Consider the following 18555-nt stretch of genomic DNA (forward strand, 5'->3'; position numbering starts at 1 on the left):
ATAGAAGACTTAGAGGGAATGCAATACAGCCTAGTCAAATCTTTACCTTAGAGGTTGGAAGAGAATCTCTGTGATAGTTATTTCCCCCCCTCTGGTGTTTCTCAGAGCACCGGCATTGAAAATAACTTTCTGTTTTCAGGTGATTCTGATGAATCTGTCTTTTTTAAATTAAAGTTCCCCTAACAGTGGTACAAGGTGAGAGCTTCAAAACTGGGGATAAAATGTCCTCAAGGTGAGCTTACCAGTCTCTCCCCAGACAGGCAAGTATTCATCCTGCTGGATATCCAACATCAGCTCCAGGCCATTGCCCATCCCACCCTTCGTCGTCACCTGCAGCGGTTTTCCATCTTTGCCTGAATTAAATGTGTAGCATTTCCCATAGCGCGTGAATATCTGAAATACACAGAGAAACAGAGTTTAGTTTTTATTATAAATAGCCACAAACCTTCAACCTTACACTCATTTCTGACCATGAAATAAAATCAGATTTTTCAGCTGCATGAATTTATTCTCGAGAAGTTGAAGCAAAGGTAACAGCACACGGGATTGTTTCAAAAGCAGCTGAAATGCACCTACTGCAGCCTGTTTTTGTTAGGCTGTCAGCTGCAGACCTCAGAGGTCTAAGTGCTGAGATGCTGTTGACAAAATGAGCCCTCGTCGCTCTCAGTACTGCATGATACAGTGTGTGCTCAAGTAAATATGACATGACTTATTTCAGAATGGGATAGTGTTGGCCTGAAAAGTCTCTCAGGCCAATGTACCAAAGTAAATCTTGCAAAAGGAAATAAAGATATTTTATATGTTGTTTTAGATAAAACAACAATTTCTTAGTGATGTGCGATACCACTGATTTCCTTTCCGATTCGATACCAAGTAAAATTCTGGGTGGTATCGACAATACTGATCCAATACCGATACTTTGTACAAAAAACTTATTTTATTTATTGTATCTTTTATTGTACTTCAAATTATAGCATCATAATGATTACTATGTTGTTATCACTTAATAATGCAGAATTCATCATATAGAAATATATTTGAACACCTTGCCTGCCTGCAGCACTAAAGGACTCTGTGAGAGACGTCTGTCTCGCCCTAGCAGCACCTATCCCTGTCCCTCTTCAGTTTGCCTTCAAAGGCGGAAGAGGAAGTAGTTCCTTCCAATGTAGACAATCCGAATGATATAGTTTCTTTCCACTGTGTTCCTGTTAATGATAAACTTCAAATTCACCCTAAATTACTAAAATATCGATATTTTAATGTGAGAATCGATTCTAGAGCATAAATGACTGGTATCGGAGGAATCGATATTTCAGTATCGATCCGCACATCACTACAATTTCTGTTATTTTAAAATTTAGAACAGTTTTATTATTCTGTTGGTTTTAACGAATTGAAAAGGTTAGTTGACTCAAATTTTCTGGTTAATGGAAAATTAAACATTTACAGCCAGCCAGTCAAAAAAGATGGATATAGTAAATGGTAAATGGCCTGTATTTATATAGTGCTTTACTAGTCCCCATGGACCCCAAAGCGCTTTACACAACCAGTCATCCACCCATTCACACACACATTCACACACTGGTGATGGCAAGCTACAGTGTAGCCACAGCCACCCTGGGGCGCACTGACAGAGGCGAGGCCGCCGGACACTGGCGCCACCGGGCCCTCTGACCACCACCAGTAGGCAACGGGTGAAGTGTCTCGCCCAAGGACACAACGACCGAGACTGTCCGAGCTGGGGCTCGAACCAGCAACCAGCAACCTTCCGATTACAAGGCGAACTCCCAACTCTTGAGCCACGATCACCCCACGATCATAGTCTCTAAGTGTGTGCTTTAAACTTTTTTTTACTAATAGGCAGCAAGAGGTTTGCCAAAAAGTCCCATAAGGACGGTTAGGAAGGTAGACTTTATGTTGTGTTTCACCTGAAGCAAGTTGGAGTTTTCAATTGGAATGCCCCTTCAAGATGGATTTCCTACTAGGAAAGTCAGAGAAGCCCCACCAACTACAACTTTTCTATCCAAGATGGCAGCAGTGAATGTAAACAGTAGCAAAACTGTAACACTTTTCTTCTGTACTGCCAGTGTTCTGTATTTGTGACTGAAATAAGCCATACACAGAGCACTGACTGCACTCTATCTGTTGTGGCCATTTTTGTTGAATGTTTATAAAATGCAATTTGTATTCATTTTTGTTTTTTCTTTAAAGGTGTAAGAATATACTGACCTAGTTTTGTTATGTAAATTTGTAATTAATTTTATTGGAGAAGCTTTTGGAAAGTGATTGGTTTATTAGCTTATGGACCCTCCCATTAATCAAGAGATTAAGAGCACCCTGGATGGGTGTGGTAGAGAGGTTTTTGTTTTTTGTTTGCCAAATGTCAGATGGGAAGACGGGAGGGTTAGAAAATGATTTTTTGACCACTTCTGAAGTTGTTAAAGCAAATTAAGTTAACTTTCGTTTAATTTTAAGTTTTAAGAAGTTAGTTGGCTGATTTCTGTTTATAATTTTCCACGAAATAAATGGCATATGATTTTTAAACAATGGAGTCAGAAGTGCGTTCTAAAACAAACCTCCCGTTGCCACCCACGGCCTTTTCTTGGACTTTTTTGGTGTTTGGAACGTAAAAGGCCGCGACACTATCAGTGAATGTGCTGCAGCAGTGTTTTTGACTGCAAGCAAAACAAAAAAACAGGCGATCTGCTGCATTGCTAGGAATAGATGAATAGATCTACTATCTTAGGGAGCAAAGCAATTTTTTTCCCTTGCTTTTCTGACCACTTTGACTGGAATGCATTCAACCTGGGAGTCGTGCCACCCTCCAAATCACAGATCCCTTGGTTAAAGGAACACTGGGTTAGGATCATTGTGACTGACAAGTCTTTAACATTGTTCCTCAGATTCTCAGTCAAGACCACCACTCACTTGTCACCTGAAGATGGTGATGGCTGACGTGCTCAGCACAAGGCTTGAAGTAATATGTATAAAATATATACATATAGCAGAGTTATTTGTCATAGTCCAAAATGTAAATATATTCATTTGACAAAGAGTTTTTGAAAAGCTAGATTCAGAATATATATGTTTTTGTTTGCAATTGAATGAAAAATACAGTCTTTTTCCCCCTGAATGGATTAAAAGCATCTAAAAAAAAAAGACATCTAGCAAACTCTTCTCTGCCACACAAAGAGATACAACACAGAGTTCAATGAACATGATGCAGTCAAAACAAACTACTTGCCCTCAAACTACATGCGAAGAGTTGATCCATGCAGTCGCATCTATTTAAAGAGGCACTATTGCGTGCAGCAATGAACTGCGACCTACTGGCAAAGACAAGACGGCTAGTGAACTAATGGATGTGTAATCCAATCATAAACATTAGGAAATGGAAAGCCATGGCTAGGATCCAAAATACAATCATCCCTTACTTTGTTGTCAAGCAACATGATTTTGAGCCTTGTATCAAAGCATGCTAGCTCTCAATTAAGTTCCTGTTAACCTTCAACATTTTGACATTCAAATGAGGAAGCAGTAGCAGCAAGGAAGGGAGGAGGTTTGGAGTCAAGTAATAAGAAGTGCGGAGAAATAATGAATGAAATAAATCTCTTTCCTTTGTCCTCGACTCTGGGCCCAAACACAGTTCTCACGGAAAACAGTCGAGATAAGAATTCAGTGTCAGGAAAAAGAGAATTTGCACGTTTTTTCATACTGAGGCTGCTTAAAAGTGTTGCTGCTTCCTTTCTTCTGAATGTATTGCATGGATCTTGGGAACAAATAAGAAAGCGTTCATTATATGGTGACGTGTGACTCAGACATTAGTGCTTCATGACAGATTATTCATATGTCACAAACACCAGATGCAGAGAGCTGAAAAGATTGGCGCCATGTCTCAAAGAGGAAAAGTTAGTGTAATGTAAATCCTGTTCACTGAAGTGTGTGGAATAAATGGAGCACAATCCACAATGGATTACCCCCTATGGGGTGGTTATATAGGCGCTTTTAAAACACAAAGTGATGAAATGTAATAAAAGGCCTTCTGATGGTCGGACACAATATGAGATGTGACCTTTCAAGTGCATAAGTGGAAAAAAAACTTAGTGAAAAGCAGAGCTCCTAACCGCTTTCTATGTGCTGAGACTCAGAAGCAGGATATCAATAAAATGCCCTAGAAATCCATCTTAGTCCTGGAGATGCCGCTGACCAAAATCTGATTACTATTTATCTTTTGACATGGAAAAGGCAGAAAACGCCTACTGAAAATATCTGAGTAAAACAATAGGTAAAAGGAAAAAAGCAGAAAAAAAAGAAATGCTTGCTTTATTATTGATAGAATTTAACTAACAGACCTGTCTACATCTAAACAAGCTACTGATTTGTTAGCACAATTTCTAAGTTTTCCCATTAAATCTCAATATGACTTTTTCTACTCTCTTCAGGAGACAAGTTTGAACAAAAGACGAGGCACTGCTGCTCCCCCTGAACAGAGAAAAGCATTTGGCAGATAGACATCAACAAAACAGCGATAAGATTGTTCCAATTGCAAGCACATTTACTTGTCATTGTGCATGTGCCCAAGCGTGCACACATATCTGCACGAGAATATGAATGACTACGCTCAAATTAGTGTGTACAGTATTTTCGTGCGTGTGTACTGTGCAGCCACCCCTTCTCACCATCTGTGTGTATGTGTTGGTAATGTGGTGACTGACTACAGGAGGCCTGTAGTCAGAGTTGCTGTGGTAACCAGGAGATTGTGCTCGCTGCTTTGAGTGAAGAGCAGCAGAAGTGGGTGCCAGTGATGACCTTGGGGAGTCAGGATCTTCATTGTGTTTCGTTTGAGCTGATGTTTGAGCTTAGTCAGAACATGCTTCTTCATGTCTGTCTCTCGCGCCTTGGTTTTTGCGTTAAGATTTCTCAAATGCGTCCTTACCGTTTAGCACGAGCTTCTTAATATTCTGGAAAAGTGCAACCTTTATACCTGAGGCAGAAACAAAATCCTGTTAATAATATTTAAAGATAAGCTTTAAATGAATTAATTCTAGATGTAGCGCAGGGATAAAGCTGGTAATTAATGACCCTGCACAGTGATCGTGAATGTTTGAAACTTGTTGCCGTTAACCTTTATTTGCTCCAATACATTTAGCATTAAGGAAGGTGAAACATTTGGATTGCCTAAGCAGCTTTTCCCTTGAAGGTAAATCCTGCGCCGCTTTTGGTTTTTGCTCCATTGAGCACTGTGCCCCATACATTGCATTTAAAGTGAGAACTGCCAGATCTTGTTAACTTGTAAACACAGAATACAAATATTTAAATCGATCCCACCTATGGGAGAAAACACTGAGAGAGACATCACTCTGTCTCGTTCACACATGGTGTTGAAATGTCACCGTCTTTCTCTTCGATAAATAATTCACAGAGAGACAGCCTGAGACTGTTGAGATGGCCCTCGGCTATCCTTCACATGACAATGTGAAAAGGATGCACAAGCTGTTCCCTAAAGTTGCCAGGGAACCACTTTCCTCCTCCTCCATTCATATCAAAATCAGAGCTGAGTACAACAAGTGTGTTATTTTATGACAGTTAGAAAAACACACACACCTAGGAACGATTATCTATGCTGAGCTTCACTCTGTGCAACGAACACAAGAATTAGCAAGTTTATAATGACGCATGGCAGTTTACTTTGCTTTATATGCTTTATATAATACAATTTAACACGACAGACAAAATGCACCACGCGTATAAATGAAGACTTCAAAATGAGCCCCAACAAAGACGGAATGTTTCACTTCTAAAATCTCTTAAAAACAACCTCCATATCGAGTTCTGCACAGCAGCAGATGAGAACCCACAGAATCTATTTATCGGACTTTGAAAAACAAGACAACTGTTTCCAAGGTCAAGAATGAGCTCAGCTTTTATTCAAGTCAGCCTAGAAGGGGAGCCCTAGAGGTGCTTAGGATCTAAATGGATCTTGCCAGGTTTTTGTTCTGTCACCTTTACAAATGGCAACTTTGCTCATTGCTCCCAATTTGTCTCTGACTAGTTAGAAGAAAACAGGTGTGGGTTAAAGTGGAACAACACAGAAAGTTTTCCAATTAGGAAGCATCAAAGTAACTCATTTTAAATAAAAAAAAAAAAGCCCATTTGCATGCCTTTTAGAATAATGATGCTATTGCTGGTGATGTTGTAGAAGGTGCAGGAATGAATATAAAAGCTGTTTTGGTCTAAGATCTTTTGGTTTATTGTCACTGCTTCCACTAGCATTCTCTCCAGACACAGCAGGGGTCTGTTATCAGAAAAAAAAAGATTGCTTTGTTTGATGCTGGGCAGGTACTGCACAAACACAAAAGAAACAACTAACTGGTAAACACAGTTGACCAAAGAAGAAAGTGGACGGAAACATGTCTCAGAATGAATCCTAATGTTACGCGATGTTGGCTGGAGATATAAAAAGGCCACTGTTTGCTAATAACTAACAGCTTGCTTACAAATTCATAAGGTGATAATGTGTAAATATTTTGTTTACTGCTTATATTGCTGCTCGCAAGTCATTAATTCATCGGTTAATGTTGACTTAACGTTTCACTGATGATCGGCAAACCAAATACACCTTTAAATACACAGACTTCCCAGTAAGATTTAAGAAAAACTGGGCAGGGAGTCATCAGTCAGTGGAGCGCGCAGGAGGTGCCCAGGCTGCCATCTCGTTCTTAGGTCAACTTCTTAAATAGAAATCAATGTCTGTGACCCACAAGTGAAGAGAGACAGGCCTGAGAATTAAGCATGTGTGTTGGTGAAGCACGGATAAAGACGAACGGAGGGAAGGATAGATTGCTGAGGCCAGTGGACCATATTTATAGAGCTTCAAGAGAGACCCAACATCGCAGGGGGTTCTTGCACAAAAGTCAATACATCCTCAAAGTCTATGTAGACAGACTCGCCTTCGTCCTCCACACCTCGCTTCTCAAGTGTGACTGACTCTATTGGTCTGACTCACGCTGACAGCTTGTCTTGCCTGCCCAGAAGCCAAGGAGATCATCATTGATTATCAGTGGAGTAGCACTTGCCCCCAAAACACAGACTTTGATATTATGCATATCTGTAAATTAAGTTGTTCTCGGTTAGACCCTACCCCACTTAATACAACATTAGAGATGATGTTATGAAGAAATGTGTTTGACTGTGATAACGTTTTTGTTTTTCTGGCTCTGTTGCTTTGTAAATTGGAGATGAAAAAAGCAGTTTTTGATGCATTATTTGTGGATATGGTTTGATGACACAGACTGAGGGCTGCCATCAAGGCAAGGAGTTTCAAATTATACATTTTCCTAAAAGATAAAATAATCCTTAGTCATCATGCCTGCTGCAAATAGCAGAGGAGCCTTCTTGACATCAAACTGTGTTTCTAACACCATAACAAAATCTATTTAACTGAAAACAAATTTGGGTAATGAGGTGGGAGAGAGAGCAGCACTTGGCTTTTACATTGTTCTCCACATGATGATGGAATGCAATCAATGGGGCTGCAGATTACCATTGAGGCCAACGTTAACTGCACTCTATCACTTTGTCAGTGAGTGTTGTAAAATGTTCCTAAATGAATCAAAAGTCTTCATTAGGGGCAGATTGGTCTAGAAGTGTATACACATTGATCCAGAAGTAATGGACGACAAAGAAGGGATCAATCCAGACCACGTGGCCAACACTGAAGGTTACTGGATTTTGCAAACATCTCCACTGAATTATTTTTTAAATCTTTTGCTATTGTTCCTGTGGAATTTACAAGAGAAATTCAGTAATTTATGAAAGTGACAGAAATATAAGTTTGTTTAAACAAGGGAGGCAGAAATGCAAATATAAAACCATCACTTCAAATCTTGTCAAGCCTGTTTAGGGGCATTAATGCAGAACTATTACGGAAATATATTTATGAATTCAGATACAGTCAGAATAATTACTGACCAGAAAAAGAGTGGGATGCTGCGTAAGTCCATATAAATATAACAGTGGCGTAGACGGATAGAGCTTAAGACGTGGAGAGAGGGAGAGTTAATTGAACTACTGGGGCACATCACCAAGCAACAGTGCGGAGGAATGCGTGTTGTGCATTCTTGTAATTGCGTGACTTCAAAGTGAATTAATTTCGTAGAGTGATACCTATTCTTGTGCCACATGTAAGATTCGATCAGACAATAAACATTTCACTCAGCCTAATAATCCCCAAACCTGCATCCATCTCTAAAAACGGCATCAACCTGTTGGGGAGGAGTGCGGTTCACTTATAAAAAAATAAAATAAAATAACTTTGGCAAAACACTCACAGTGCTAAAATTGCGAGGCCCGCAGAGCTCTCCCTGGTACCGACAATACAACAACATCTCCTCCAGTTGGTGTCCCAGCCGGTCCAGCAGCTGTCTCATGGACGGCTCGGACTCCCGGGGAGGAGGAAGGAAGTGGTTGAAGTCCAAAATCCGAGACAGCGGGGACCAGGGCGGCTCGCCCTCTGCGCTGTCGCCCCGCAAAGGGGTAAGCGCCTCTCTCGCAGCGGGGGAGACCTGCCCGTTCATCCCCAGAAGTCCCAGCCACTTCCCCGCGCTGAATATGTCAGTCTTCTTCATGCGCCGCGGCAGAAGGAGGTTCTGGTTACAAATGGTGACAGCGGGGAAAACGAGTCGCTTGGCGTACACCATGTGCGCCTTGGTGTACACGGGTGACGAGAGGAGGTACCGCACTCTGTTTGAGGACCAGGTGAAGAGCAGACCCAAGGCAGCCAGGAACGCCAGCAACCACGCGACTCTTCGGGGGTAGGAGCCGCTGAGGAAGATGTGTCTTAAGCCGTGCAAAGTGGTGTGTTTCAAGAAGAGCTTCCCGGCTTCGGCAAGAGAGCCCGGTCTGGGTTTCGATCCAGATGAGCCGCACTGGCACATTTTGGAGGAAGGCTGGTGCGCGCTTTCAACATCGGTCCCGCTGTGGTCACAGAGAATGCGCCTAAAATCGCCTCTGCGCTCTCCGATGGCTGCTGTTTGTCAGAGACTTTGAAGAGAGAGAGAGTGAAACGCACGCAGCTCCACTCAGTCTTTTCTGGCACTGAACAGCAGCTTGTGGCGGTGATGGGGGAGTATTTTGTCAGCCTCACAGCGCTCCCAGAGCTTGTCCGGGGGGGAGCGAAGTTATTCCGAATGATTTAGTGCGCTACTGTGCAGCAACAGGAGTCTAGGGGATTATTTCATCTAAATTACAAGCAGTTAGTCTCTGAGAAAAATCTGTAGAATTTCCCTCGAGACAATGGATTTAGTTAAAATCGCACTTACATGGTAAAACACATTCTTTCTGTCCGCCTCCCTATTTTAATTCTCACTTTTCCATCCTCTAACCTCACTTGTAACGCACACGGTTTGGAATATGCGCTGTTTGATGAATAAAATCACTGGCCTCAGTAGCTACAGACCATTTGTCTTCCTTTTCAAGCCCGTCATGCACACACAGAAGCACGCACACTCCTATAGGCGCGCACACACGCACCTTAATCCTACTGCCTTACAATATGTGTTCTACCTCAAAACTGAGCAGAGTACAGAGAGTAAGGCTCCAGAGACTGTATTCTCTTTCATTATTGTCCCACCAGTTGAATTTTAAACAAGGCAGATTCATAGTAAACGGAGACTTCTGTAACTTTTTTGTCTCTCACTCAGCTGTAAGTAAACAGGTTGACATTCTTGAATGTCATTTCTCTGAAGTGATTCGGTCAAAGATGAGAAGACAAAAAAAGGTCAAAGTGCTGCTGGTAAATGAATGGAAATCATGTTGCAAGTCTTCAAAGCATCTCCCGAAGTCCCAACAAGCCAAAGCAGCATTTAATGTTTTTTCTGACCCTGCAGTGCCCCAGTTTGACTGTGATGAGGGGAACCTGTTTCAAGCTAGAGCATGATGCTTGAATGCACCATTGACAAAGTGTTTTGCGAAAACAATCTCCCTCTCGGGGGTGCTGGTTAAGTGGTGGTTTATGCTTGGTTGATCACCATCACAGAGTGTTCCAACCCCAAGTAAAAGCTGGACACTGCAGGTCTGATTCAATCTGCGTGCTTCTTGTTGTAGACAGTGTGCATGTGTGTATTGCTCAGGCTACTGCGTGACTGCAAAGGAAACGGAGCTGAGAAGGAGACTGTGTGAATGACAGGAGAGAGAAAGCTTGAATGTGGAGTACTTGCCTTGTCACTCTATATGATCTAAGGAATAAATCAAGGTTTCTTGAAACTTTGGTAATTGCTGTGATCCGGGAACACAATGACCGGAAAGTCAGGGAATAACACGAGGCAAGACAATGAGATTGGAAAAGAGCCAACAGTTAAGGGCTATCTATCTATCTATCTATCTATCTATCTATCTATCTCACTTTTTTTGAAGAAGTAGAACGTTGTTGGTAATAATTCATCACTGCATGCTCAGAGTAGTGCAGACACAACAGTGGAAATGCTGTGTAGTGCGATATCTAAAAGACGGCTGCGTTTGAACCATGTAGAACCGATATTCTTAGACTGACTTTAGTTTTTGGTTTGGTTAAAACACACTCCTTTACAAACTCCTTAAGGCAAACATTCATTGGTTGATCGATATGCCAGGTTATGGCTATGGTTGTAATTTGTGTTGTAAGCTATAAATCATTAAACATTTGCTTGACTGTCTCCGGGAGATATAGGGAAACTAAGCAAGAGCTTCAAAAACTCTGTTTTCAGTACCTGAAAAGTACAAGAGATTCTGAAAGTCATTTACTCTGAGTAATGTTATACTTTGAAATATATACTCCCAACCAGTTGTGGCAGATGTATTATTGTTTACCTTTACCTTACAATGAAAAGTGCCTTGAGGCAACTGTTCCTGTGATTTGTTGGTATTTAAATAAAACTGTATTAAATTGAATTGAAAATGTAAACGATTTGTCCCGACTCTCACTCTGGTATCACATACACAGTGCTTTGACCAAACGTCCTGTGCGTTATGTAAATGTATAAAGAGCCTGTGAAATAAAGTGTAATAGTAGATTAAATTGTACAAAGTACATCTTAAATGTTAGTAAAAATACCAAAATGTCATGGTTAAGGAGTTTGTAAATGTACACATTTGCAACTTTTTCTTTAATATTATGACAATAAAGAGTCTGAGGCTACTGGTTTTGGGGAGAAAAGCCTCATATTAATAGTTTGTATTGTTTCTTCTCCCATGCACAACAAACTTTATCTCCATGCTACAGGGAAACAGGGCGAATGAGCAGCACAGTGGAGAAGAGACAGAGAGTTGCTCTGAGAGTTGAATCACTCTGTCTCTAAGCACAGATTAATTTCACTGTGTTATTGTCTGACGATTAATTTTATGTTTGTGTTTTCTGTTGCATATTGCTAAGGTAATTTTAATTAAATTACCACACAATATACCAGGCAGTATTCTGGCTTTGAAAAGCTACGTGCAGCATACAGAGTGGGATAAACAGGGAAGTTAAAGGGGCTCATAAGCTCATTTTGGCCCATTTCTGCCTCGCCACATGGGCACATTACTTCTTTCATAGGTGTACTTGATAGGGCTACAAAGCTTCCTTTATGTCTTTGTGACTGTGTTGAATGTCTGTCTACATTAGGGCATACTTTAGTGTACATGACAGAAAATTCACAAATGGCAAGGAAGAAAGGATGAAATCAGGCAACCACCAACCCTCACTCTATGTTTCCTGGATTCATTCAGGATCCCACCTGCTTACTCATAGTTTTTACTGTCATTCTCTCTTGTCGTTAATGCAGCACACGTGACTTCTAATGTCCCCTCAGAGGATAATCAGGCCTTCTACCGAGGAGATTACTTATGTTTTAACGAGTGAGGGTATCGCAGGGAATGGCTGCTCAAGTACGGGTACGTGGTGCCTTCTCAGTGAGATTCCACCACCACACGCAGTAGTCAGGAGTTACACTGAAGTGATCAAGATGTGCCTGAGTGAATGCAGTTGGCATGGCTGTAAAAGGAAATAAAGGACATAAAATCATTTTTTTCTGGTCCAGTCATGAACAGAAACATATTCAGGTTGAGCTTAAAAATAGAGGATGACTACAGATTATCTGTTACTTATATTAATAACATGGTGGGCGGCGCATCAGAACTCTCAGGAGAGGGATCCTGACACTTGTGGCATTTAACAGCATTTGTTCAACCCTGTTTCCCCAGTCAGCTCATCAAGAGAGACATATCGGAGGAGAGGCTCTGAGCAACAAACTAATCCGTCTGGGTGAAGGGATAATGATGTACTTGCTTGACACAGAAACACAATCCCAAAGCAAGTGTAACAACAACAACAGAATAACAAATGCATGCTGCTCTGAAGACGCTGTTAGACTTTCACTAATGAACCCATTATGAAACCAAACAGGGATATTTATCAGGAAACTCTGGCCACATATTATTGCTATTCATACTAAAGCATCTGTGACATGAACAAATATCCTAATGGACTGTTTGGTGTAAAACAAAAGAGAATATAAATTTATCACTGGACAAAAAGGGAGATACTGTCAAGACTGAATAAGAAGAAATCCCATAAAGAGCAGTTTCTTTGATTAGTATTGGCAAGAAAAATGCAGACTTTGCTGAAAGAATATCGATTTTATAGTTGTGAATACCCACACGGCAGAAGTTTAACTATAAAAATGCTGCTTTTTTATTGCTTCAAAAAAGAAAGAGTTCAGACACTTCAATACTCTTTTTAAAAGAAACACATGCACAACGTTACTCAGACAGCTCAACCACTTTTGTGATTGCGTATCTTTCTTCTTGTGAAGTCACAGGTCTGATAAACATAAATCTGATGCGGACCATTCTTAGCCAGTCGTGTACATTAATGGATGCTCTCTCGAGTTCAGACCTGTCAGCACCATTACACAGAAACAAAAAGGGGTGTAATTACAGGAACTGTCTCAGTCCACAAATGTCAGTATTCATTGCAAACTGGTGTCATGAATTTCCATCACAGCCTATTAGGCACCACAGATTATTAGTTGCTTGATGGGAGGGAGCTAATGTGAATAAGAATAATCAGTACATAGCTGTTCTTAGGATGGATTTTTGCTTTGACAGTTCCTCTAAATGAGAAAAAGAGTTCAGTTTCAATCAGTGAGGCCACTGAGGCAGCGAATGCTGAAAATCCAACTGGAGATGAATGAAAAGCCACTGACAAGCATGGAAACCTAATAGCTGTTACTTGACGTCACACCTTATCATTCACTTTAGCGAACCAGAGGGGATTACACCTTTTGACATGCAGTGTGTGACATGCTCAAGGCTGAAATGCATGATGTATTTTATTAGTGCCACGAACTCTGGTTGTCAAACCTATGGCGCAAATGAAGTTCATTAACATCAGAGTACTATGTTCTAGATATTTCTGACTTTTACTGCATTTATATACAGCTTTATACATATGCAAGTAATTTCATTTTTGTTTATGCACCACGACAGTGTTGAGGCGGAAATATGTTTTCAGAGCTGTCCGCTTGTCTCTATGCAGGAGGAGGATTACGATAAAACTACAAGGCTGATTATTAGAAACCTGGCAGAGAGGTGATGAATAAACACACCCTGTACTAAATATTTTCCAGATCAAAAGAGGGATCCCGGCCATTCTTTAACATTGCAAGAAAGAGCATTAACCCTGGCACTGGAGATGCCTTTTTATGAACCCAATTCTGAAAATATTGAGAAGCTGGGTGAAATGCGAATACAAACAGCAATGATTTGCAAATCTCATAATCCCATATTTTCTTTACAATAGGACGTTTAAATTGAGACATTTTACTATGCATAAAAACAGTAGCCTATTTGGTATTTTACATCAGCAGCATGTCTTATGAAAGTTGTGATGCACAACCAAAAGGCTAGAAAGTAAGTGGTATTGAATAGAAACAGCTGGGGGAACATATTGCAACTCCTTAGGTTAACTGAGAACGTGTCTGTAACCTTCTTTTTCTTCTTCTAAACTTCTTTTTCTTCTTATTCTTTTGGCTGCTCCCTCCTCAGTGTGGTGACCCCTAAACAAGCTGCACTGGAAAGCCTGTTTACAAAGCAGGAGATGAACACCTAATCTACGTCCATCTCACGCTTTCCCTAACTTCCTCTTCCATCACATCAACCCTCTGCATGTCCTCCTTTAGTAAATCCAGGAACCCCATCTGAGGTCTTCATTTTTTCTCCTGCCTGGAAGCTCCATCTTCAAGATATTTTGTTCAATATGTCCACAATCCCTTCTCTGCACGTGTCCAAAACATCTAACTTTGCCTCCAAATTGCTTAACCAGAGGTGACATACTTATTTCTAATCTAATTTAACCAACAGGTCACTGAAATGATTGGGTATAAATAGAGCATCTTAAAGAGGTAGAGTTTCTTGAAGTAAATACGGACTGAGATTCACCAATCTGCAAACAATTTGGGACAATTTCAGAACAATGTTTCTTTGAATAGATAACATCAAACGATTTGGAGAATCTGGAGAAATTTCTGTGTGCAAAGGACGAAGCTGAAAATCAACACTAGATGCCTGTGATCTTCAGGGACTTCAGGTGACGCTGCTTTAAAAACAAGTATGATTCTGTCATGGAAATCACTGCATGGGCTCGGGAACACTGCAAGAAATCACTGTCTGTGAACACAGTTTGCTGCAGGTTAAAGCTCTAAGAAGCAAAGAAGAAGTCACATGTGAATGTGAAGTAGCAACACCACCGTCTGCTCTGAGTCAAAGCTCATTTAAAATTGACTGAGGAAAAGTGAAACTTGTTCTGTGGTCAGACAAACTGAAACTTGAAAGTCTTTTGCAAAACATGGGTGCTGCCTCCTCAAAACTAAAGAGCTTGTTATCAGTGCTCAGTTCAAAAAGCCTGCATCTCTGACAGTATAGCGTTGCTTTATAGCCTATGGAATTGATAGCTTGTGCATCTGGAATCTCTATTGTGAACAAAATATGAGATTTGCAAATCACCGCTTTCTGTTTTTACTTACATTTTACACTGTCTCAACATTTTTGAAATCAGGGTTGTAGATATCACTGTTTTATTATTTTTTCAGAATCAGAATCAGAATCAAAGGGGTTTATTGCCAAATGTTGAGCAGGTTTACAACATTAGGAAATTGCTGCGGTGCTTCAGTGCAAACATAGTGTCATAAATAGCACTTAAATAGTGTCATAAATAGCACTTAAATAGACATGAAAAAATAAAAGTAGGGATAAGAATTAAAAGTGCTACGTAGAAAGATATGTGCATGAGCTATACATGAGATATATACATGAGAATAAGAATTAAGAGTGCTACGTAGAAAGATATATACATGAGTGCAGATAGATAGTGCATTTTTCTATGTATTTTCACTATTCTCTACTTTATAGCCACTTTGCATGTAAATATGACAATTTTCCAAGGTCACGTGTACTCTACATGCACAAGCACCAGTAATTAAGTAGGCGAATTTCGATTATGCACAGACACTGCAGATACTTGCATGCCGGCATGCAAAAAGGTTTCCTGCTCTGCAAACACTCCAGACTGGTGGTACATGTACACTGGTATATTTGTATTTAGCTAAATCTGTTTGTGGATTTATGGATATTGAGCGCATACATTTATCTGTATATCTTTTTGGAGTAATTTTGTCCATCTGTGTGGTTGATGGGCTATGTCGGAGAGTTCTGGAGACTGGGATGGGCTGGGAAAAGAGTAGGAGAAACAATCTGCAGCATAATGTAATACCGTCATATGCTCTATATCAAGTGAACTGTTATGCATCAACCTATAAACATATTTATATACATATATCCAGTTGCATTAGAGGAACTGTCTGTTGAATGAGTCTGTGCAGTGGAATTTCAGCTCCTAAGACTTTTCATTTATTTTTTCTTTGAAAAGTGAAAGGAGGAACATGAATATTGCATGTGTCATGTGGATGCTGGGGTAAATAAAGCTTTGGGGTCTACTGTGTGTCTGACCGCATGTGCCTGTGGCAGAAGGTGTGTTTGTGAGAACACTGGGGTGTTGAGGCCCTTGGCATTTAATCAAACTGTCATCCTGGGTCCAGGGTGGAGCTGACTAGCCAGGACTTAGACATGCGTAGAGTCAAACTTCTTGCAAAAAGACAAGGAAAATTTTCCAACCTTACTCCTTACCACTATTTCCTAAAGCACTTGAATGTTTAAATTCTGCTTGTATCATCACCTCTCATCTCCATTTCCCTCAGTGCTTAACAGCTCAACCTCATGTTTGTTTGCTAGGCCACAGATACACTGCATTTCTCTCTATCTTGTCATTCTCCACCATGTGTCTTTAAATTATAAGTCAACTCTTCTTGAACACACCTTTGTTCTTTCCTCCCCTCTCCTTCCTTCTCTCTCGCTGTGATCTCCATATTCTCTTTGCTTCTTTTGCTTGCTGCTGTCTCTTCTCTGTCTCCCGCTGGGAATATTCAGCACCAAGGCTTCAACAAGGGAACAGGCAAAAAAAACAAAACAAGATGAAGACAGAGAAAGAAGGAGGTGAAGGATAGAGAATAGGAAGAGAAAGGGGCTGGAGGCATGGGGAGCAGCAGCAGTCAGGGTCCTGTAGCTGCAGAGGCTGACAGAGGAGCAGGTGGTGATTTACAGAGACAATTTTGAGGATAATTGTGGACATGATCTGCTGTAAGGAACAAATGTCACAAAGGCCACTATTCCAATAGCTTCTCAATCTGTTCAGCTATGAGGTTGAATTAAATGCTGCATCATGTAAGTGCTGATTTACTATAAAAACAATGTGGGAAGTGAATGTTGAGAGTCAGTGGAAGTAGCTCAAGAGCTCCCTGCAAGCTTACAGAGAGCTTCAGGCAGCGACATTGAAATGATGCTGAGTATTGTGTGATGGTGTTAACAGCACTCTGAGCATAAAGAAGCATTGAGAAACACATTGTGTGAATGCTATGCATATGTCCTTCATTATAAAACTACAATAATAAATCAACTGCTCTGAACACACTAAAGGTAGTGTTAGAAAATAACTAAACATGGCTAATTCCTGTAATTGACATGAAGCAGCTGTATGGTGATTTACTACTGCAGTGCATTACAAAAGTCTTTGGCCACCACCCATTTCCCTAAGCTTTATATTGAAAGAGCCAGACTTCTTATTTTGAAAGTGGTCTGGAGCAATAGGTCTCCACATGTCCAGACTTTATAGAGATTTTTTTTAGACAAAGTTTGCTTTAGTCTCTGGCAGCTGCATGGTGTGCAGTGTGTCCTTAAAAATATGAGGAAACTGGACATGTAGAGGACAAAAAACCCCCCCAAAGTGATAGGTCTCCTACAGGAGTGGCTGTAGCTCAGGAAATGGAGAAGGTCACTCACTAATTGGAATGTTGGTGGTTCGATCCCACCTGCTTCGGTCTGCATGCTAAATATCCTTGAGCAAGATACTGAACCCAAGTTGCTTTGTGAGGCATCCATCTGAGCATGAATGTGTGTGAATGTTAAATAGAGAGCACTTACGTTAGAAAAGTATAGAAAAAAGTGCTCTGCTGATTGAGGTAAGTTGTTTAAAAGCACTTTGATTGCTTGGTTAGAATAGAAAAGCGCTATATAAGAACCAGTGCACTTACCATTTAGGTATCTAGGAACAGTATCTGAAAGTCGCGCTGTTAAGAAGCAGGACATGAGAGATGCATCGAGCCCTCCATCTACTGTTTAAAAGATGGCTGTCAAAATGCCATTCTTAAGGAAGGAAAACAGTGGAAAGACTCAAGTACACCAAATTATGCAAGAATTGGATTGAAAATCAGTGACAACAGGAGTGATGAATCCAGACTTGAGCTTTTTGGTTCAGATGCTTGTCAATATGTAAGGAGGAGGTCAGAGAAGCCACCTGTAAAGAATGGTGGAGGCTTTTGAACTGCATTGAAAGTCCTTAGCCTGAAGAACTATTGCTGAAAACGACATAAATAAATTACAAGAACTCTTGAGAGAGTTCAGGCTCTGTTGAAGAATAATAATATTGATGTCCAAGCCCGTTAGAATTGAACAAACTTTTTTTTTTTTAACCTTATTTTATATTCTATGTCTCCATGTATGTTTGCACATGTTTTAATCATTCAATGCAATTATTTTCCATTTTCTTAGCAAATTATTAAGAAATACGGGTTCCTAAGGATCTTTGCACAATAATTTACAATATGGCTCACATTTTGTGAAAAAGTAAAGTATATTGGTTGACTGGCAGAGTGAAAATAAAAATCTAAAAATTGTGAAGCTCATGAAAAACAATTTAACCTATGAAGCTACACAGTGTGGTTCTGGAGGAGCGTTCTAAAACACAGTACAACTGCACCAGTTCGATTTTGAGTTTTATGTATTTGTTGATTTTTTTTTTAATTTTTAAAATACTTTTTGCAGTGATGTCTCACTACCAAAATTTAATTTACAAATCACTGTAAACTTAGTGTTCATTTATATTAAAGTTTACATAATATATATTCAAACTGAAATATGTTTTAATACTTA

General features: G+C 40.2%; 1 protein-coding gene across 3 annotated transcripts in view; it reads right to left on the minus strand.

Annotated features, from left to right (window-relative positions):
- Window positions 1-18555, minus strand: part of asic1b (acid-sensing (proton-gated) ion channel 1b) — a 185706-nt gene that overhangs the window by 32400 nt on the left and 134751 nt on the right. For 2 of the 3 annotated variants that reach the window (XM_086293445.1, XM_086293447.1), the window contains one exon: window positions 243-393. In XM_086293445.1, coding sequence (XP_086149571.1) covers window positions 243-393 — 151 coding nt within the window. Of the gene's footprint in view, window positions 1-242; window positions 394-8330; window positions 9188-18555 lie in introns of those variants that run through there. The other variant, XM_086293446.1, reaches the window with a different exon arrangement.

The sequence above is a fragment of the Aulonocara sp. 'chitande type north' Nkhata Bay genome, linkage group LG5 (assembly GCF_057382095.1).
Source record: "Aulonocara sp. 'chitande type north' Nkhata Bay isolate Kocher_YH1m ecotype deep benthic linkage group LG5, A_spYH_male_GT1.1, whole genome shotgun sequence".
Taxonomy (NCBI): Eukaryota; Metazoa; Chordata; class Actinopteri; order Cichliformes; family Cichlidae; genus Aulonocara; species Aulonocara sp. 'chitande type north' Nkhata Bay.